Source organism: Falco cherrug, chromosome Z, assembly GCF_023634085.1.
Source record: "Falco cherrug isolate bFalChe1 chromosome Z, bFalChe1.pri, whole genome shotgun sequence".
NCBI classification, from domain to species: domain Eukaryota; kingdom Metazoa; phylum Chordata; class Aves; order Falconiformes; family Falconidae; genus Falco; species Falco cherrug.
In genome coordinates, this window is record NC_073720.1 from 854459 (window position 1) to 878455 (window position 23997).

The window sequence follows — 23997 nt, forward strand, 5'->3', positions numbered from 1 at the left end:
TAGTCCAAACAGCTGCAATTCTTCACTTGTTAAATGATGCAAGATTTTGACTCTAAATCCCACTCATGGAGCAAGATGTCCTGGGGGGAATCACATCACGTGTTTTAGGTACCTGAAGGACAACCCAGGACCCTGGTTTCCTGGACTTGCTGGAAAGAGGTAAGGAAGGAAATTTAGAACACCAAAGTCAGGAGCCTAAAGGTACACACTGGTACCCACTGTTAATCGTTCTAAATGCCAGCGCAGTACCCTGTACAGCTTTTGTTTTTCATTGCTCCCATCACTCTGGGGAAAGATTCACAATCTGAAATTGTGGCAACAGCTCCCTTATCCACTCAACATTGACTTCAGTCAAAACCCTCCATGTTTTATGCTCTTCCTATCGTCGGGTCCTGCAAAACTGTTGTAAAGTGTGGTTTGCATATAGAAACTGAAGAATTATGCATAGTGAAGAAACACTTTCAAAAATAACTATCGAGAAGTACTGAAAAAGTTTACCAATGATGGAAAAAAGTAACCAAAGCTAAGTGTGTGAGAAGTTTACTCTTCCAGCACTGGAAGAGGCCACATGTAAGAAAACGATGTGGTTGTGACTACACCTCTCATTTAATGTCTGCATGTAACTAAGCTGTCACGTATCATGAGGGAAGTCCAGCTGGAGCTCAGGAGAGAGGCGCCACTGCTACAGTGACTGCCCTGGCTCCAGGGGACTGGAGAAGGGGAGACAGGGGCTGGCTGCAGAAAGCACGGGAGGCGAAGCCCAGGACAGTCCCACAGGCACCAGCCGACCTGCCTGCTTCATGCTGCTGTGACCACCTCCTACTCCTCTGAGCCACACAGCTCATTCCATGGTGTGAAAAGAGATGGGCCAGGAGGATTTTCCCGAGAGAGAAGCAGAGTTTCCACAGAGCACTTCAATTCATGCAAGAAAGATGAATGCTGAGGGCAAATGAGATACAACTGCTACTCACTATGTCCAAGTGACCACACAAGACCTTCCTTGGGCAGAAAGGTGAAGGCTGGGGGTTTTATGGTGAGTATTTATGATCCCATCCTGGCATACCATGCCGCCTGGTACAGACCACAGTCCTGCTATCACAAACAATTACCAGGTCAATTTCTACTGAGCAGGTTATTGTGCTACTGAGTGTCCGTAGCTGGGTCTGGTATTTCAACACAAAAAAGAGGATGTTTCTCCAAGTCCAACATAGACTTACTTCATGCTGATACAACACCTCATATTTTTGAGAAGGAAAATAGGTCACAGGAGGTGATAAGGCACTAAAGTCACAACAGCAGCACACAGAGCAAATGTGTTTTAAACCAATGAAATGGGGACCTCTGAAAGGATCACCCCCAAAAAAACATAGTCTACGTATTGTCAGGGTTACAGAAAGTGTTCAGGCAACACATGAAAAGCTTATGCACCGGGGGTGAGGAGACCCCTGGATCCATGCAGACCTTATCTCTTCCTTCACAAATCAAAGCAAACTGCTGGTACCTTAGGGTCTAACTCTGAGACCCACACAAGTAAACTCTGCCCATGCTTGGTTCTTTTAATAAACTGTACATAATTATAAATGACATTGTGGCTTGACATTTTAAATCTTATTTAACATTTATGTCATTTTTTTACCAGCAAGTCAAAAAAAAAAAAAAGTAGCAGTATTTTGCAATGAACTTACTGGACTACAGATGGAAAATAGCTCACTTGTTGCATAAAACTGTAGACAGTGATCTCAAACTACAGATGTCTAGTAAACATAAACACAGCAAAAACCTTCGCAAATTCCAGAAGTTGCTTCCAAGACTAAAGGAAATGTTAAAGCAGTTGTATGTCATATTTAACAATATATTGGTTGTCAAGTAAATGATTCATGTCATAGTAACAACTGGCACAAACTGCTGGGAAAGTAATCTCTGCATGGAAATTCTTAGACTCCAGTAGTTCTTACAGCAACATTTGTAAGAACAGTCTTCCAGATAGAAATGATTAATTTACGCAAGTAAATACTGCTAAAAGCCATACATACCATGCATGTTAACAGCAGAACACCTTCTTAAAGCATTTGGTCCATGATTAAAGCTAACATCCCAAGACACCTACACCTTGCCAGCACTATTATTAGCACATACAATTAAGCTTAAACTTACTGAGGTGGATTAAGGGAAATCAGAGGGGTGTTTGCAGCTGTCACCGCACACCCTTCTGAAATGGTGGTATGGCTCCTTCTAATGTCCAATGATGTCACACGTCCCAAAGACAGCCTGGGAGCAGCATTACAGGCAATAGCTGTGTCCTACCAAAGGCCTCAGAGCTGCTGCACTCCTTGCTAGGGCTGTGCCACACGTTGCGAGGGACTCCCCTGCCTGCTGCCTTGTCAGGGAACCACGTGGGCAGTGAAACTCCTCTGGTGGACGCAAACACAGAGACCTGCTGTGCCTCTGAAGGAATTCTTCAAGTGCAAGAAACATGAGGATACAGATTTTTTTTTTTCAAGGCAAAACAACTGCTGTAAAGAAGCTGGCTAACTGCACTGCAACAAAGCTGGTGGCCTTGCCATGTCCCAGACACACTGCCCAGCAATGACAGTAACACAGGACCTGTTTATACACTTCTGTGCCTCCACCAGCAAACACCATGCAGAGATTTAAGCATATTCCTGCCACATGCTTTAAGATCATTACACTATTATTGGAACCAAAAAAAGAAAACCCTGAAGCTTTGGTTGCAGTGCTAACCAAAAATGAAATGTAACAGAACACTAAGAAAACAAAAAATGAGGACTCAAGAATACTAGAAAACCACATTTTAATATGCTGCTTTTATAACCTATGCCTCTTTAAAACCCCACTTCTATACCTGAAGAAATTATTCTAAATCATTCTTTTGACTGTAATAATCTTTCAAAAGTCTTTGATTGAGTTAAAGAAAACATCACGCTGAAGTGTTTCTGCCGCATGGCACAGAGAAAATGAGCAGCTAATAGAATACAATTGAGGTAAATTTTTTTCTAAAACAAAGAGAAAAACCTTTTCCCAAGTTAACACGATTTTTCAGAGTAACTGCGGCACAAAGGAAGACTGTGCAGTGCTGGAGGAAGACATCTGCCACCACAACAACAAAAGAATTTCAGACAAGAGTCCCAGATTGATTTTCACAAAGTAGTGACATCTACAGCACACATTGAGGCAGACTTCCCACTTCGACGCACAAAATAAGACTGTGTAAGAACTGATACTAAACAATTAAGCAAAGTTTAATATTAAGCTGTACATCATCAAATAAGTATAGATATCAGAAAGTATACAAAACTGAAGAGTTACATTTTCATATACAAAAGCAAACAGCTGTAGATGAATGCATGTTAAAGATCACTTGTGCTACACTAAAGAAATCTGTATTTAACAGCCTTTATTCAAAACCGCACTGTCTGCAAATATGGCTTTCTGATTTCATTGAAATCTGTGACAGATGAAGTAAATGTTTAGAATTAGTTACATGCTCCTGTGACATAAGTTGTGGCCTCCAAATTAGTATGACATGGTGTAAATACACAGGTATAGAGAGAACGCTAAACTTAACACACTGAAACATCCATCCTCTAGACACAGCAGCTCTGGCAGGTTTTCATCCTCAGCAGATCTGCTGCCCTTGCAGGCGGTAGGAAGAGAGGCCAGGCTGTCCCCTGCACCCCCAGCCAGCCACCTTTGAATAGCTCTTGTCCCAGCTACACAGGAATGCAGCCCCGGGTAACTGCAATCAGTTCTGCACACCCTTTCTGGGGCTGCTTCCCAGGGCAACACCTGCCAGCTGCTCAACAACATGAAGCTGGCAAACGGGTCCAGGTGTCCCAAGTTTTTCCATTTTCAGCTCTGTGGCTCACAAGCTGAAGAAAAACTAATGTTGCTTCCCACAAAGACATTTAACAATGCTGCGATCCAAGTTAGAGGTTAAAACCTATCCATATTGCCTTTTGTTAAGTAAATAATTCTGAAGTTTTTATGCAAGTTTGTCATGGTTGAAAAAGCTAGCACTTCGTTTATTTTTTTTTTTTAAATCTACAGTAATTTTTGAAGTGTCAGGTATTTCTCAATCAATATAAACATTATGACTAGACACCAGCTGACAGCCCAGCTGACACCTGGCTCTGGCAGCCCCTATCCAGGATGGATGCTGCCACCAGGCAGTGCTCAACACAGCCCACAGCTCGTGATACCACAGAGGCTCTGCTCCACGCTTCTCTCTTCATTAGAAACCACCCACCAGCCCTCCAAACAAACCAGTTCTCTTGAATTACTGTTTCCTTAATGACAACATGCAGCACTCTCCCAACACCGACAGATGCCATTCAGACAGATGTCGAGCCCATAACCCCCTCACAGAGGGCAGAGCTTTTAATGGCATTTACTGGGTGAATCTGCTTGACTGGCAGATGCCCGTATGTTTTCAAATACATGCAGCTTTGTTGAAAACCCCCGTGTTTTTACATTAATTGAGTCCCTTAAAAAAAAAAACTCTCCACAATTTTACCCATAATTTCATGCTTCCTTGTAGACAGCTAATTACAAAGCGTAGGAACCTATTCCTCAATTAACTTGGTATACATTTATCTATTAGACATATTTCTCAAGTTGCTTCAGAACTCTTGTAAGTACACATGAAAACTCCCTTAAAAATTAACTTTTACATGTTAAATAACCTGTCTGTGAATTCACATTGCATTTTTGATTGGGCAGAAGACCATGTGACAGAGATGAGTCAGGGTGTATTTCCCCTATTTTTCTTCATTAGCATCTGAAAGGGGATAGATTTTGCTTTAGATTATAAAACCTCACTTTTCTGGTGTTTTACACAATAGTCAGTGCGTGATATGGTAGACTGTTTTCAATGGAGTGATTAAATACCAATTAAAAGCTTTTTTGGTCTCTCTATGGTGGGCTTTGGAGATACAAAGCCATATGTGACAGGGTTTGTACAAGGTGCTCAGGTTCAGTCTAACCTGCTTAAAAGAAACCCAGCAGGAACTTCATCCAGAGGCTGACTCTTTTGGCACCCTCATTGTGCTGAACAGTGGGCCACTGGCTTGTTCGCTGGGAATGCCAGATGGTTTCACTTGTTGTGTACCTCCACTCCACCCCAAATTTTCAGTGGAAGTCTGGCTGGTAATGGGAGGGACGCAATAGGCAACAGCACCTGTCGCTCCCCCTCCAAACTAGTCCAGCTCTAGCAGTAAGAAAGAGAATGCAGAAAAAGCACCAAAGTAGTCCAGAAACTCAATACAGTATCAAAATTTTAAAATAGGAAAAAGGCACAGTATATAACTTAACAGATGACTGTCCACAACCTTCTGTTAGTAGTTTGTTGAAACATTTTCTTCAGTTACGGAGTATGCCTTTGAGTTTAAAAAAAAGTAATAACACACAGGGAAAAATAAAACATCACCTAGGAACTAATTTTAAACTACTTCAAATAGTTAGATGGCACCAAAATCAGAAGTCTAAATAGGGTGTGTAAAATAAGAAGTGCTCAATAGATGAGAAAATGCTGGTAGTTAAAAGTGTTTGCAAATGCATTCCACACTCTGCTGCACTCCAGCAGCCATGATGGTGTGGTAAGATGCAAGATTAATCACAATAAACACAATCCCTGCCCTCACATTGTTGAATCTTCAACACTGACAAATACTGCCACTGATTAAAGAGCATTCTTAAGTTTAGAGTATGGGTTAATCTAGCAATATTTTTCACTTCTGACTTTGCCAGTTACAGGATAGATATTGCTTAAAAAGTACTAATTATGCACAAAAATAGATGTGTAAATATTGACAGAAGATATTTAAAAGACTAAATTTTAAAGTTGACTAACATTTATCAGTAGCATTCCTAGATTTTATTTTTGGTACAAACTTTTGGAAGTGCACTACTACAACTGCTGCAACTCTCTCGTATCAGAAATAACAGTGTCTGTGCAATGCACAAGTCAGATGTTAAGTCTGCTTGACCAAGACTCATTTTGAGTACGCAGCAGTGAGTGTTTTAAAGAATCTATTTACTGCCTTATCCTGCTACAAGAAGTTATCAAACAGATCTTTCCCTCTCTGTGTAAGGGATCACAAAGGGACCAGGAGAAGGCTGACCAATGTTTATTCCTGCTCCATGCGCTAATGTGTCAAGGCAGCATGCAGGACAAAATGGACTGGACCAAATAGTAAAGCCTCACCTCTGTAGCTAGAGCAGTCCACATTCCCTATCTGCCAGCCTTTTGGAATGACAGATCCTTAGGAATAAACTGCATTTCAAGTCAATTCCCCACTATCCTGATACAGCAACAGACTATGCTATATCACAGTGGTTTTGTTTACGGAAATGCCAACACAGAGTAATTGGTCCAATAAGTGTATTTATCTGTTACGTGTCAGTTCACCTGCTGGAGTGTTACTGTTTTGCAAGCAAGCCAGGTTAAACAAGCTGGCAGTGCTATGTTTGTTTCCCAGGGTGGTGTTACCTCCTAGGAGCAGGCACAAGAGTGGGCAGAGCAGTCTGTGCCTTGAATTTCCCACCCACTGATATTTTATTTTCACACAGCTTTTAAAAACAAAGTGTAGAAAAACCATAAACTCTTTGCTGTTTAATAGCAGACAAGAAATTTTGTAATCAAACCAATTAGGGGGCACAAGATCTCTTCACTAAGGTCACAACAACATTCCAGGGACATCCAACCCCCTCTTCCCTGAGCACCATGTGTGTCTTACATAAAACTCCTCCAAATCTCCCAGAATTAGAAGAAAACCTTTAGCAGAACTCTTAGGGTCTGTGTCCACCTTGCACACATGTACATGGCACCACTGCTTGATACAACGGCTAGAGAAAGCTCCAGATTAATTCCAACACACGCCTCCCCCTCCACCAAAGCACTGCAGCAGCATTTTGGCTGAGCTGGCTGCTGGGCGCAGCACAAGTCTGTGGAGTGGTCCAGACAATATTTAACAAACTTAGAGTGGTATATTTTTGAAAACTTTAACCTACAAAATCGAGGTAGTCCATATCTCTAAAGTCTTTGCAGCTGACGTGGCTGTACATGCCATTCAGTGCTTACAGAGGGGGAAAACCATTTAAAAAATGCGTACTTAATTAGAATCAGGATGGGTTTGTGCTCAAGTGTCATTGTCAATACTAACATGGCCAAGGTCATCATTACAAAAAGTGACTGCCAGGGAAAAATTTCACATTGTGCAATGCTGAAGAGGCTGGCGGCTTCATCCTAGTTGGCAGAACAGAAAATATAACAAGCACTTCGTGGCCAGAGTCATCTTCCATTGCACATGGCACCACCAGCAACAAGGTCCTGACTGAAACCTGGCACTCCTATCCAACCACGAGCAACACCAACCACCACCAATGGGACAGTTGTGTGAGTCTGGGAACATCTACAGTTACCCAGGGAATTAATTAGACCTAAATTAATTCTAAACTCGCTAGAAGTTTCTGTTGATTAGGCATAAGAACAATACATACAATATTCAGGACACATATCTCACATCATGCCCCAATATGTCACTTATTTCCATTACTAAGGTAATGTTGCACAGCTGGGAGGCAAACACTGTGCAACCTAAAAGTTACTTTCTTGAAGTCCTTCATTTCCAAGACAGCTCCATAAACTAAATTCAGTGGATTTCTAAAGGCAGCCTATTTACACTATTACATGATTTTTTTAGTAAGTAAATAAATCTGTCAGAGGTTGACATTTTTCACAGTTTGGTGACATTTGACTCTTTATCCCCGTTATGTGCTCAGCCACGATCTTCTTTTACTACCCCTATACGTAACAGCGCTATGTTGGGTTTCTTTTTCTTAAAAGTATTTTGCTCTTCCTTTGTTTTTCTTGAAAAAAAAAATATTTGCATTTCTAAATTAAAAAACTTAGATGTTCTTTTGGCACCTAAAGTTATGATAAAAATACAGGCAGATTATGAATTACATTTTTTTTTTTTAAATTGAAAAAGTCAATTTACCATCATGATGAATTGGAAAATTATGACCACTGAAGCCAGTAGCTTTTAGGTGCAACTAGGAAAAAGTGTTGTCCACATATGAATTTTTTAAGCAAAATGTTTGCTTTTTTTATCCAGAAAAGCCCTTCAGGCATTAAAGATAACAATACACACCACTACTACATTGGAAGACTATTTGTGCACATATTTTCAGAGCATTTGAAGATAGACCCCATTTTCTAAATAACTCCTGCCTGTGTGGTTTTAAATGCTTAAGAGGCACCGTACTGTATTACTGAAGTATTTTCCAGAAAGAGGCTTCAGTGCTTTTTAGCCAGCTAAACTAAAATGCTTTAATCTCTAGAAGTTCTGATGTGAAACTGATCCTTTTAAAAAAATATTTGGATGAATAAAAGCGTTTGGTGAAGCTCAATTTGAACTAAAAAAAATTATCCTGTTGGCCGCTGCACGCCAGCATTACTTTGTGCAGTTAAATCAATAAATATTAGCCTTCATAGGACCACTATAGAAAGATGCTGCATCATATTTTTAAGACAAGGTTAAGTTTAAGTTGTCTCAAAACTTTTTTTTCTATTCTACCAACACAAACCTAACTGTATTCAACTGTAGATTGAAATTTCATTTTTACTCAGGATATTTTTTTTTAAGTTCAACTGCTTTTCATAACAGAAACACTTTCTCTGCAAATAAAATTATTATCACCAGCCTCTGGCAACACAGTGGATAGCTTTATGAAAAGCTCAAAACTCAGTCTAGCACACAGGAAAAACACACACTTGATTTTGAACTTACTCCATTAAAGTGCCTCCTCTTCAATCTCTCCCGTGAAAAGAACACACAATATCAAAGGGGCAGAAAGCTGTTCCAGCTAGAACATTTTTTTGTAATACTGCCATTGCTAAAACTTCCACAAAAAGAACCAGAAGGTCTCTAACAGATGTGGAGCCAAGGAGACAGGACATGTTCCTGAAGGAAATGCCAATCTGATGTACATGCTGAGGAAATCTGTTTCAGGGTATGCCAAGCCCATTATCAATTTATTTTTTATTTTTTCCGAGGGTCTATTCATTGGTGTTTATTGACAAGTCCCACATCATCCCCTAGCTGCTAAAGGCATTCCCAGCATCCTTCCTCCCTCTTGGCTATTTCCAGTTGGCCTTTTACCCCAGCCTGTGTTAATGCTCCCTACTGCCCACAAGCTGTTCACCCACCAGCAGTAATCCTGTCTCAGGCACCTTCAGCTAGAGACCTGACCTAAAACTAGATCTATCATACAAACTGTCTTCAGGTCAACAAGAATAACTAGTTTTCTTTTAGACTTTCAAAAAGAAATCTATACAAAGCTCAGCCAAAAAAACCCAACCAAAAGGCTTTTACACTCTAATCTGCAGAGTATGATATACTCTTCATGTGAGATATGATATAATCGCCACTAAGCTAAAATACTTACTGTAACCATTCCAATCCCAAGACCACAGATATTAAGCATATAGATATTTTCCTTATGACACTGCATAAATACACATGAAAAAAGAGTAAAGAGATAACTGCTTATAATTAAATGCATATTTCTGTATGGTCTGTTCTCTCAGAACATGCCTTGATGGACCAGAACTCAGCTTTACCTGCCAGCATGCAATAAACTACAGCAACATTATAAAGCTGTATGAGTACTGCAGAAATGAAATACACTTGAATTCCATGTGCAAACTAGCAGTGCTTACTTGTTGAAAAAACCCAAAACACCTCAATTTAATCTTGCAGACTGATGGTAGCACCCTTACATCAGACCTCTTTCACCAAGGTAAATAATTTGAGGAATAACTAGAAAGAATTGGGTAAAGCCTTTACTCAAGAACTACAAGCTAAACAGGTCAGTTGCAGGCAGACTTAAAAGCTCAACACACACAAATTAAAATACAGCTAATGATTTAGAAGTAACACAATAATACTGTAATAGTTACAGTTAAACAGGTATTTAGGTTTTTTTCTACGGCTCTTTCCTACTATTCATAACTACTTCTGATAGCACACACTTCATAAGCAGCCTTAATATTTCATTTTCTCATTAAAAACATGCTATTTGGCAGAAAGTGTTCCATCTCCTCTGCACAGTACCCTGTATGTAAAAAAATTTAACCTATTCATTATATTAATGCTTACCTGCTGTGATGTCATCATCAACCAGATCATGTTCCTCTTCCTGAACTTTTGCTTCTGTTCCCAATGAATCCGGGCTTGCACCACCAGTTTGAATGGCTTCCGTGGTTACTCCAGCTGCAAAAACCAATGTCCACAAGAGTCAGCAATTTTGGTAGGCAACAGCCTTACACCAGGGGGCAGGGGGGAAGTAATTATCTGTTGGTATTCTGAACCATGCAACATAAGTCTGTGAAACACAGATAAAGCAAAGAGCAACTATTGCCTGGTTTTCCTTCATACTGTATGCAGCCTTTTCACAAACCTATCCTTTAAAAACCTTTTCCATGCTGTAAATATCTCTTCCATACTTTCTTCTTTTTCTGCTGTCTTCTAGTATCATTAAAGCTATTAGATACACATTACACACTAACAACTTATACAGCCACAAAATACAGAGTTCCAGCAGAACTTCTCTTACATCTCCTCTCAATGCTTCATCTCTTCTGCAGAAAGAAGAAAAGGTGCTGTTTTTCCAGGTGACCTTCAGAGTATATTAATTCAGCTGACTCATTCCATGTCATTTGGGTTGGGATGCATCTGCTGCTATCAAAAATGACAACGAACGCCAAATTGTGCCAATAACACCATGTGATTAAAGTTTCAATTCACTGGTTTATACTCTGCCCAGTTAAAATCGGTAATTGCTCCCTATATGAGCCTTACCAGAATTCAATCAAGTCATTATCAAAAGAAGTGTTTTGCTAACGGTGACAAAGTACAGCGTCACAAATATTCTTCCCAAAGAGCTTTACAAAATTTAAAAACCAGACTGAAGGGAAGCCCTGATAAGATTGCTTTTCCCCCAATCCATCTTCTGTATATCACCCTATACTATCAAAAATCTTATTATACAAAGAGATTGATGCTTTACTGATTGTGGCATTAGGTTTGCAATCTGCAGGGGCATTAAGTCCCCATTAAAAAACAAAGTACCCCAGCCCTTAGTCAGCACCAAACGAGTTTCAACAAGAAATTAAAGTTGCTGTAAATCACTGTGCCTTGTGGATGGCAGGCATCTCTCATGGCCCAACACAAGCACCAGTAAGGGCTGGGCACTGAGCAGTGGAGAGCTGCCCACTCAATCTGCTGCTGCTCCTCTTGGTTTTAGACCATCTTACGAAGTCGTTAATGTGCATCACTTCAGTTCACAGTAGCTTTTATGTAATAACTTGCTGGTCTTCTCCAAACACATGAATGTGATTGATAAATAAAAGACAATGGTATCACAGTAAATCACAATGGGGGAACCTGTCAGTTGTGTACAGCAAGGTCTGTGAATCTGCACCTGAAAGTCACTTAATTTCAGGCCATCTTTAAACCAGTTTAGAAAAATTAACATTCTCATGAGTATTCCAGATTTTACTGTTTTTCAGTACTGTTTTTAAATACTAAGTATTCACAGCATAGTGATATCATCTGTGATATCAAAGTGATAACACAGTGATTTCATCTGACAGCGGTTTCTAACCTTATTCTGACATAATCTCTTTACAAGGAAATTAGTACCTTTTAATAACTTTCTGAACATCCTTCTAGTTGTCACTGGTTTTATATGCATTGACACAACAGATACACAACCGGACTGGAACACACTACCCAATCAATAGCAAATCACTTCATTAAGCATGCTGGCATGATTGCACAGAGATCACATGCAATTACAAATTGCACACAAACCTTATTCAGGATGCTTTTAAAAATAAAGTTTGCTGTTATGGTATGGCTGCTGCAGCCTGTGGGTGTCACTCCAGGAGTCCTCACCGGTGTCCACACAAAGATCAGGACTCCAGCACCACCTCACCAAAATACACTTTGGTTTTCACCTTCAAGCACCAACTATCTTTAATACTATTTATTTGGGTATACCCACTGGAGTTGGCCAGTATGTTGAGGGGGAGATCGGAGGTTATTTTTTTAAGTACTGCTTTACATTCTGCATTGCAGTTAGTACAAGCAGCTGCTAATCTCTGCAGGCATAGAAAACGTCTAGCTATTGCCTAAATATCACTTCTGTAGTCTAAATTTCTTCGATTTCTTTCCACACCCAGGGAAGGGTGAACAGTTTGCATGCCTTCTGAAATTTACAGTATGAAGGCCCTGACCTTCATGTCAGAGGGAGCATCTTCTGTGGTTGAACACCTGTTGGTAGAAGCCAAGGATCCAGCAGTCTCCAAACAGTAGGTTTAGGGTGGGCCAAAATTCAAAGCCTTTGATTTATTTAGTGATTACCTCACCTCTTTACCTGCTTTCTAGCCCTGGGTCACTGAAAAAGAGGCTTATTTTCCATATGCAATATTACACCTTTCTGAAGACCTTAGCAAGACTAGTTATAACCAACAGAAGGAACTAAGTGCCTTTGCATGAGTTGATTCTAAGTAGAGTGTATAAAAATTAGAAAAGTTTATTACAATTTTATACAATTAAAATAAAAATGTAAGTAAAAATCTATTTAATCAGAATGATTACACATTTCCTCCAAAACAGTGAAAGGACAGAATCAAAAGGGGAGGAAAATAGCTACCATGCAAATATGTCGGGTAATAAATTATCATTTCCTCTCAATGGAAATACAGTAAGAGGGAACATGTATTCCTGGACACAAGTGTTTTCTATATAATTCACCAAAAATGTCTTAGAAACATGCTTTAGAAGTGAAAAGATCAAAGGCCTGAATGTATTAGGAGTAAGCCAGTCAACATATTGGAAAATTAAGATATACTTGTATTACAAACTTATGCCATTATTACAGTTTACTATTTACTGCAGCATCCTAAACTCATTATTCATTTAATACATCAAAATATTGCAGCACCAAATTATTTGCCTTGCTTCTCTGTGCTCTCTTAAGTCCAACCTTGCATGAGTAAGATGATCAACTACATACATAAATAGCAAAGTCTTTGGGGTCCAATCAAACTATCCTTACTTGATGAAAACTTCCATTTAAATCGATGGAAGTTTAATTAAGTTTTACTCAATCTGGCCTTTCTAACAGAAATCTAACTCTACTAGAAACACGGTCACAAAAACTGACAACAGCATATTCATTATTTCAGACCTTTTATATTTATTTTGCTTTTCAGTCATAAGGATTATTACTTGAAGCAGTTTAAAAAGAGACACAATTTAAGGATAGCTATTTCAGTTTCTTTAATTTCGCACTGCCACATTTAAGATTTTTACTTAAAAAGAAACAGTAATTTGATACAAGCGTTTACCTGAATGAACTGGGTTTTAGCAATACGGGAAGCAAGAGAAGTGCCTATACATTATTTCTGGGCAGAACATACTGAAAACAGATTTCTACAGAGCCTGAGCAGCACTGCCTGCGCCCTGGCAGTCCATGACGGGCAGCCTGCCTGCCTTGCATTAATTCACTCTGCACCACTCTGATCGATCCTGTGCAGCTCTCAGCCACCTCGTGTGCGCTGCCTGTCTGCCAGCTCCATCCGCATCCCACACGAACACAAAGGCTGGGGCAAGATAACCTTCTGCTTTCCATTAAAGCCACAGTAGCCATTTTTCTATCTGCAATAATGTCACATACTTAAAAATACTTCTGTCCCTCCAGGGCTCGGTGGACAGCCCTACCACCAAAAGCTTGCAGGTGTCCCACTGCACAGATCCCTAGAACCACACCTTCAACATTTTAAGAAAATGTTTACACTGACCTAGGTAAAATAAATAAATAGAAGCAGCAAAACATAAACATAATATCCAAAGAAATCCCTTTCAAAAGAGAAATTAATTTGCAGAATCCCTTTGACACTGAAGACAGCCCTTGCTCTTAAAAATAAACAAGGAGAAAAAAGCAGTAACATTTTTTCCCTTTTTGTACTTCAGCTGAAAAGGCATCCTTGTGGCAACTGCCCCACAGACTATGCAGCATTTCAGAAACAATCCTATGCGGTGCAAATGAGGAGCAGACAAGGCCATAGCAAATATTTACAGTCATATGACATAATCTTAGTAGATACAAGATGACGCTTTGAAAGCTTAACTGTTTTACTCCCTGTGGGAGTCTGAAAATACCAACACCTGCAACACCTCTCCTAGGTTTAATTCACAGCATCACTTACACATCCATCCCCATTTGATGTGGGGTCAACAACCTGACGTGCCAATTTTGGATTTGAAGGTCCAAATAAAATAAAGATTTATTGTTCCCCCTACGAGGCACTTTGAAAGGAAGCCTAATGTGTCCGAACGTCTGAACTGCAAATCGTGTGATGCAGAAGCTGTGCTGGCAGCCCGAAGCAAGCTGCTCCGAGCAGTGACGGTACAGTGGGCCCGTTTGCAGTGGTCCCTGCAGCACACACTGGTGGTGTGCTGGCAGGCCCACAAAGGAGAAAATAAGATCTGCTTGGCTTTCTCCCTGCTCCTCCAGCCCACCATCTACAGGGGGGACAATAATCTCTCTTTCATCACTTAAAAGATTAGTAAAAGATAAACCTGTGCACATTTGCCTGTCTTTCAAGTTTGCCGAACATGTTTTGTCAAAACGCTGGGAGACGTGCCAGTTGCTTGATCTGTACAAGTAAGGTCATGTCCCAAAATTGCTACTGGATCCGAGCACCGAATATACAAAAGGGGAGAAAATTTCATCTCTGTTTGCTAGTACTACACACCTGACTCATTCAAGAGGCGACGAAATGCATATATGACAAAGTATCTTACATCAGCAGCAAGCTTCTGTTATGATTACCACTTGTTTTTTAATTAAAACAAATCTGTTAATGTGTAAGAGAAGCACTATGTCTACATCATGCATATAAGAACTACTGCAGAGTGGTAACATGCTGGACACAAAAATATGCTGTTAATAAATTACGTCTCTATATCAAGAGGCAAAATTGGGAAAAGTGGAGGATGAAGGAATCAAAAAAGTATTTCTTTACTTTTTATATTTCTCCTCCTTACCATTCTAGCATAAAACTATACTTTTTGTAAGTCCATTGCATCCATTTTGACAATCCTAAGTAATTCTTACTGTGTTCAATTCCTCCCCAGACCTTCAAAAACATGTAATGTTTAAATTATGCCTTACAAAGTAACTAATATATGCACTCTAGTCTCTCCCCACAACAGCAACATTTGTAGCTGCTTATTTTGTTTCTCCTTTCCAAAATCCTAATTCTTCTTCAGAGCGTCAGCATTTTTGTGTGTGTTATACAGACAACAACACTATTAAATGCCTTCTCAGCCCTGTCATTCAGGAGAACCACAGACTCTGCAACCTTAAATCACATAGTTTTCAGCGCTGTTATGTTAATATAAAAAAGTTAATTCCAATGTGTTAGTCATGGCCCGTTTGAAAGGTTTTCAGTATCAGCGCTTTCACAGTACTGAACATTTACATCAAGTCATTTGTTCAGCCATGCTCAGCTGATTGCTCAATCTTATATTTTCTTCTAGTAATTTAAAACTTTCTTGTTCTGATAGATAGCACATCCTCAATTATATGCTTTGATTTGCTACTGATTAACAGAGGCTAAAATACTGCTGTATACATACTTGAATTGAATGCATATAAAATACTCAAGGTTTTTTCTTAAACCAGTCAGTCCCTCGCTATTGCTCTAAAAATGCATGCCATGCTCCTCACCTGAGCACAAACACAGGCACAAGGCAAAATATTATGCTTCCACCTGACACACACATAAAACACAACTGCATATTCTTCCCTAAAACTTTCAAATACAACTGTTTAAGTAATAAGGAGTACCAGAAGTAGCAAATTACTGAAACTAATACAAATTACTGGTTGCTTTCAAGTACATTAAGAAGTTCCTATTTTGGAAACAGTCAACTGGCTAAAGCAGGCACTCCAGAGTGGTTTATATACACTTCACCCACACAATTACGTCCATAATTTCACACCCAGCAAGGTCATTCCAGTATCACTCCAGAGAAAAGAAATTAGTAATCATCAACAGGTGCTATAGCAGCTACTCCTGAGAGTAAAGGGCAACTATAGCTGTATTCTACAAACTAAGTATAACTGATCTCCTAAGAAAATCAATTAAAAAATACATCCTAATATACAAAATGGCACAAATATCTATCAGTATGAATCAAGGCTCTTTGACATGTCTATACAATACACTTTCACTTATTATTCACTGCTTGGCTGCACATCTAACTGTGCAACAACATTCCCATAATAAGGCAAATGCTACATGGCTGATGGCTGTAATTAACAACAGCTTAGCCCTACCAACAAATTCTCAACATCACTTTGAAGTACTGTGTTCCATGTAATTTATGCATTCAGTTTAGATTTAATAAGATTATTACACATCTCAAAAATCAATCGGTATTTAATAGAGATCCTTCTCTGAATAGAAACTACATTCTTCAGTGGAAAAATAATCTCATTTTAAGAAAGATGAGCACCTGCAACTTAAAGCAAACATTCTCATTCATCAAAATATAAGTTCTTACTGGTTTGTTATATACAACAGATGCATCTGGACATTATTCTATAAGGCAAGTTTCTAGATTGATAACTGAATGGAGTATCTCATGATGACGACAGATCTTCCAAGAATATGCTCTTAAGAGTCTGTACCACCCCTGCTTTGACAAAAATGAATAAAATGAAAACAGGTATTTTTTGGGAGAAATACTACTAATTAAATAGGGGTCCATAACCATTTATCAGGAGAATAATCTTTACCCAGTAGCTCCTGGCAGCACTTGGTAACCAATGGCTTTGAACACCCCACTGGGCAGGAGCTGTTGCATCAAGTGGTGAACAGACTCTGATGGACATACACTGCACCACCCTGCATTAGTCCCTTTCAGAATCCCTTTATACTCTTGGGATGCAAAAGGATCCCTTTATAACAATTTCTATTATCTAATTATACATTCTTTGAAAAGGAACGTCAACATTTTACCACCAGTACCTTGTAATTTTATCAGCCCTTTTCATAGGGGGTTTCTTCCCTAAAAACTCCAAACTACAGGCTAGTCCCAACAGAAGGGCCAGCCTTCACAAAAGACACTCCAATCCCAATGAGATGTACTGAAGCGTTCAATCTACTTATTCAACATCACTGACGTTAAGTAATTTCATGATTGCAAAATTACTTTGAAAATGTCAAGAAATTTTTCTATATAACTCTAGATTTTTCCCCTAGAATTTCCCCTAGATTGGTAGCACTATTCATAATTTTGTGTACAAAATGCCTTCTTTAACTAAACAATCAAGTTACTTTCAGGTTTAACACAGCATTACTTACGTGATATCACATTGTCAATGTACTGTGGTAAATAAGGAGCCCACGCATCAATAGTTTCTTTCCGACCTGCCTGCTCGATTCTTCTCAGTTCTGCTAGCAACAAGGCCTGGGCAGCTTCTCTTACCTGTAAAGAAAATCCACAGGAATGTCATACAAACTCCAATAACAAATACTTATCAGTATGTTTTCAGTTTAATTTAGCAAGAACAAAAAGCACCACTTTAAAAAGTCTACAGGAAATGAAGCTTTTAGCAGACCTTTATTCTGCCCTACCCCTCTCCACCTTCAACACAGATGCAAAATAACCACAAACATGACCCAACTGGGATGACTCTCAACAGGACACAGCAAAGATGTGCAGCCCCACGAGAAAACCAGGGGATGAAGGTCACAATTCAGCCCCTAGCATGAGTGCAGTGCATAAACCAAACAGCTGTCCCATCTCCTCCTGGCCTTCGTGGACGTGCCTTTCTCAGCACAGACGGCAAGGCTGGCCGAGGCAGCCTCCCATCCCATAAAGTGAACAGCAAGACAGGTTTCTCATTCAAGGAGATGAGGCTAAACCTTATGTCTGTGCTGATGCATCAAAAGGCCACCAAAATTCTAGTTTTCTACAAGCAGCTTGTGATCACCCTTCTCTACAGCAATTCCAAAGTTGGGTCCAAAAATCCAAATGTGCAATGAACAAAGTTTTCTAAATATCAGGAATGTTGCAATATAAAAACAAAAATAAAATCACTTTAAAATATTTTTTCACATGGGACTTACTCATTTATTCCCTATCATGGAAGACTGAACAATGAAAGCAGAGCAAAATGTACATAAAAATGTTTCCCAAAACCTAAAAAAATAAAACTAACCAACACCCCACCCCCCACCCCACCCCCAAACTGAGTTTTTACACAACAAATACCAAATACTATCTGGTACTACCTGTCCCTCATTAATATCACTTGTTCCACCTGAAGAGTTCATAAATACACACATTTTTGGTCTAAAAGATTTAACATACAAGGAAGTGATTTGATCAAGGGAAAATAAAAAATTGTGGACAAACAGAACATAAATACGCTACCCTGACACCTAAGGATATCCAGTAACTGGAGCTCAGCTGCTTACTTAATGAGTCTCAAAGTAATTACCCTGTCAGGTAATTATCTCACAGTATATCCTTCCAAGCAAAAGAATAAGCCATCAGGTGGCAAAAAACATATTCCCAGTTAAGTTACAGGAGTGCTGAGGATCTTCAGTCTACAGCCCAGCTCTGTCACTCCTTTCCTACGTGAAAAGCTGCACAGTCAACAGATTTTTCTGCCACAACAGCACAGGTGTAGTGTTAAGGCCCACTAGTCATTTATCAAACAGCTGGTGACAAACCATTTACTGGCTACTGTATACACACTCCAAAAAACAAAGCAACTCATCAGTGTCTTGAAAAATATAGGGTAGATTTTTAATTCTCTTAAGTTTCTTAATGGAATCACAGAAGTTTTTAATCCAGTAATTTCCTTAAAAAGGTATGTACATCATCCAGAAGGTAAAAAACCCCACCCAACATATATATATATATATATGTATATATTTATATATGATCACATTTCCAACATTTTGATAGGTTACCTGGAAAATTAACTTCCTGAATCTGAAATAAGTAGTCCAGGAATTAGTGTCAGAAAACAGTTAGGTATTTTTTATATTAATGGAAAATGTGATCAGTAGAAAAGAACATAAAACCCAAAAAACCTAGAGTACAAAATTACTACTGAAATCACCTCCAAGCATCGATCCTGCCACCTGCGAGCCAGCATCTCCAGAAGGGGAGGTCTGAATTTATCCAGTCCCAACAGGTCAGGGAGCATTACGCAGTGCATAGCAGCGAGCTGGCTCCACCCTACGAAAACACATCACAACAGGAAGATAAACATAATAAATACCAAAGCAATTTAAAGTTCAAAATGCCATCAAGTAAATTTACATTGGCTACTGGCCTGGTGTAAATTCAGGAGATGGTGGGAGAAAGAGGGGAGAGGAAAAAAATAGAATCAATTTTGCAGCAGAACAACAGAATTGTTCCTTCTGCCATGGGAACCTGGGGCTCACCCCACCATGGGCTGCACCCCGGTTTTACCAATACCAGCTGACCTCAGGGCAGGCTGCACAGTGCACGTGCTTTATGTATCGGACAGGAATGAGCTCTCCAGGCATAAATCATGCCTCATGAACTAGCTGGTCAGATCTCAAACACATGCAATGAGACATCAGCAGAAGGCTGGCTCAAATCAGTCCTGATTAAACACAAACATCCCTCTTCCTCCCCAGTCCCCAATTTTTATCAAAAGCATAAGCCATGGTTCTGAGTTCAAGATTTAGATGACCTCTTCAAACCATAACGAGCATTAATTTAATTATACTTAATGTCCTAAAAGCAAATGTGACATAATTCTATTACAGAAAACTTGGCATATGAATTACCACTAGGAAAGTTTATGTGGAGTTTTCTGGCCTGTTTCAAAAGGTACACAAATACGTACAAGCTCACGTTTGTCTGCTACCTCTATCTTTCCATCTAAATCTTATTTCAACATGCTTACTTCAGGTGCATTTATACGACAAGCCTGCAATATTGTGTAGTTAAAACCAGTAAAGATAAGCATATCAAGCTCAAACAACATAGCTTGTAAAAACACTTGTAAAGTACTCCACAGAAGAATTCTTTTAGTATTATGCTCTACATTGACTTGAAAAACTGAAGAAATACTTGAGGTGAGCATATAGATCTATACTTTAAAACTGTCAGTAAAACTGAGCATAAAAATCAAAATATTTTAAGTAATAAAGCTCTTAATGGTGCTCCAAGAAAAGAAATCATTATGTCGATTTTCCTTAAAGAAAAATGGATTAAAAAGAGGCATTTCCAGTTTAAGAGTGCTGTTTCTACTTGAGTTGCAGGAAAGTGGGAATTTATAACTTAGCAAGGCACGTGTTGTGGCTTCTCTCCTTCATATATGATGGGTAAAGGCACGTGTATTTTTCTCTACTTAAAAAAGGCCGAGATTTTTTGTCAAAAGACAACACTGAACCCAAACAAGATCCGAAACAGCATCTTTGGTACACCAGTTGAGAAGTGAATTTACAGACAGCCCTAGACACACAAACTGGATCTGCTCACCCTCTACCAGCATTAAATGCAAAACATATAAAACCCCCTCATTGCCTCTGTTTTTGCAAAGAAAAATTCCTACATAGATCAAATTAAAGTCATGTCATAACAATGATAAGGGACATTAGTTGAAAGTAAAAGACAAATAGATAGAAAAGTGAGGAAAGAATACCTTCATTGACTAAGAAACAGGTATGTAAAGTAGGAGCAGTGTCAGAGCCAGAGTGACCAGCTTCAGTGCTAGAAGAAACAGCAGGAGCAACTTGCAGAGGTAAGAAGAAATAAAGAGAAAAAAAAATAGGAAAGTGAGGATAGCAGCTTCTGAAGAACAGATTAGTATCACTGAAGAATGAAAAACAAAACTGGAGGAAATTGTGATAATATTAAACTTAAAAAAAATTCTAGGCTTTACAAGTGCAATGCCAGTGAGAGGAAGACATGCAGCTGCAGAGAAACACAGATACACCAACAGAAACTTGCATGTTTTGAAAAGACAAAAGTACTCATAAATAAAGCAATTACAAACATGTCTTTAGATAGTGAGATTTGATTTGACAGCATGTTCAACTATGAATTTTAAAAACAGGAGTTTCACTGTTTGTTCTTTTGCTTTTCCCATACTTATGAGAAATTTGCACTACTCATTAAAACCCCCAGTAACAACCCCTTTTAAACCTGGGCTGCCCCATCTGTCACTCTAAAATGTCACAGAACGTATTACTGATGGTTGATTTTAATATAAGTTCATTTTAAATGCATCTCCATTCAAATAATTTTAAGCGTATACCAAAGAAAGGACTAAAAACTTAAAGCAGAGGCATACACACCATACAATGTAAGACTACAGGCAAGCAACCACAGAAGAGCACAGTTCAAGCATGTTACTCAAAACAGCATCCATGACATTTATTTTGTAAATGACATCATTTCTTGGTGCAAATGTAATTTAAAAGCAGTTCTAAACATTATACTTCCACTAATGCTTCATGACTTAATATTATCACATGAAAAGACGCGCAGACCTTATGGCATACAAATGCTACAACCCGAGGTCAACGTGGAGATTTAGAGGTCACTATCTGACACTTCCTTCCTATAGAGAAATTACCGTATGTCATGCACAAGCATCTTCAAATTAATCTCCCTCTTTTATTCCGTTGCAGAACAACAATGGGTTCAAGCTCCTGAACAGATTAAGCATTGTCTTCTGAATGGTCTGTTTGCTTTTCATGCAGTGAACTTCTTTTGCCACTGTGGGACATCTGCATCAAAACTACTTTTTCCATACTTCCCACAGAAATGCGACATGATGGCATGTGTACAGGATGACTAGCATAAATCACTTCATAACAGCAAAACCTAGTTTCAGTAGATGTATAAAAAAAACCTATTTACTTTATGAAAAAGATTGTTTGTCAAAACACAAAACTACCCCAAACTGAAGTCTCACTCTGAAGCTCCTTTTTTTGCCTTATTTTGTTGTAGTAGTTTGTGCTCTTCCAGTATCAGTAATTACAACAATGACTGTAATGGAAGCAGCTGGCCCTGCAGACGAACAGCATAGAGCTGTGCTCGTCTCACAACAAATACTGGTCAACTTGATGGGGATCAAGCATGTCATAAAATACATTAATTGTGTATCTAACTGATTTTTAAGAATAATAGCACTAGAAATTTACAAATAGCAAGATACCGCAAGTAGTGCGCAACAGGATGTAAAGGCAAGACACTAAGGAAACTTATGACCTAAGAGGACCCCTTAGAAACCAACCCATTCTTCCCCAAAAGCATGTGAGACATGTCACCAAACAGAAAGAAAATGATGATTTAGGAACAGGAGGATTTTTCTGTTGTTTTTGACAGCACACAATTGTCTCAAGAAGTTATAAATATTTCCAATAGGTAACTAAAGTATGTCTATCTCCAAAATTAGCAAAGCTATTTCAACACAAAATTACATAGTTTTCATTTGGGAAAGAAAAACTACAATGGAACTGTATCTTATCAAAACACAGACTCTCTCTGTGATGAATACGTTTTTCTTGCATCGAATTTGCTACGTAGACACCATCTCTGAGAAATCCTGACATTTCAATTAATTATATTTGAAAGAGGAAAAGTAAGTGGCTGTAGAAAAAACCCACCCAAAAACAAAACCAAAAAAGTCCCACATATTGAAACAAGAGCCTTGCTTCTTTTTTATTTCTGCTTTCTGTTTTTGACTGCTACTTCTCTATTTATGTAGCAATCTTGATCATGAAAGAAGCTTCACACATACCACTCCTGGAAATTATTTTCCCTTTCCAGCCAAGATCACAGCAGATAAATATTTCTATTTAAGAAAGGAACAAATAGACAAATGTTGCTGATGGGCGAGTTTCTTCCTCAGATATAAACATCCCCTATTTTTCACGTGAGTGAAGAAAACCACAGTTGATTTGTATTAGAGCTAGCAAGCACAACGTAAGTGCAGTTTTTGAAGACTTAAATATATCTTTAATGTACATCTTTCAAGATTGTCATTGTGGTATTTACTGCAATGTACAAAGTATTTGTATTCTGCAAAATACAATCATTTTACATATTGCAAGTTTCTCTGTATTCATATAGATTGAAAAGACAAAGTTTTAACAGTTAACAGGGAAAAGTTAAAAATAGAAGATAATTGCCATTTTCAAAGGAAACTTTAAATAAATCCTAAATGATATCTGCTTTATAGATTAGTTAACACAATAACCAAATACATCATCTAAAAAAGAAAACCCTTTCCTCTTCTGCCCTGCAGCATATTCAGGCAGCTGGGCTCACATCCACAAAAATCCCAACGAACTGTAAGAAGAGCAATGATGTATATACTTTTCCTCTTTATCATACAGCAAAACACGTATGACAAAGGTTACAATCATACGTTCCCCTCTAGCCATACACAACCTCCAACTGGTCCCATGCAGATTGTATCCCCGTTATTGCCAGTGGGTAAATCCCACATACCACCCTTCCCCTTTCGGGCACCACCAGCATGCTGCGCTGCATCACCCTCGCTCCCCGTGAGCCTGCACGGCTGCCTCCCCATGAGTGCCCCCATGCTCTTCCCAACAGTTCCCTTGCTCCTTAGCTTTGAGCTCAAGACATAATTGGCCACATCACAGTAGTTTACATTTACTTTATTTCTGGCATTAAGAGTAGTTCATTTGTCCCATCAAACGGCAGCTCTGTTTTTCAAGAGCAGGTAGGAAGGCACCACCCCTTCCTCCGTGTCTCCAGTCCCAGCAGGACTGTTTCCCACATGCTACTGCTGCCCAGAAGAAGTCCTAGTCCCTGTTCCACTCTACTCCAGCAGAAAATTAATGTTTAATCATGTGTACATCCT

General features: G+C 39.0%; 1 protein-coding gene across 5 annotated transcripts in view; it reads right to left on the reverse strand.

The window, feature by feature from the left end:
• WDR7 (WD repeat domain 7) overlaps positions 1-23997 on the reverse strand; it is a 143185-nt gene that overhangs the window by 78246 nt on the left and 40942 nt on the right. For 4 of the 5 annotated variants that reach the window (XM_027803586.2, XM_055699777.1, XM_055699778.1 and 1 more), the window contains exons 17-20: positions 20800-20889; positions 19240-19358; positions 17468-17591; positions 10182-10295 (exon numbers count right to left, since the gene is read on the reverse strand). In XM_027803586.2, the coding sequence (XP_027659387.1) occupies positions 10182-10295; positions 17468-17591; positions 19240-19358; positions 20800-20889 (447 nt within the window). The remainder of the gene's footprint in view (positions 1-10181; positions 10296-17467; positions 17592-19239; positions 19359-20799; positions 20890-23997) is intronic. The other variant, XM_055699779.1, reaches the window with a different exon arrangement.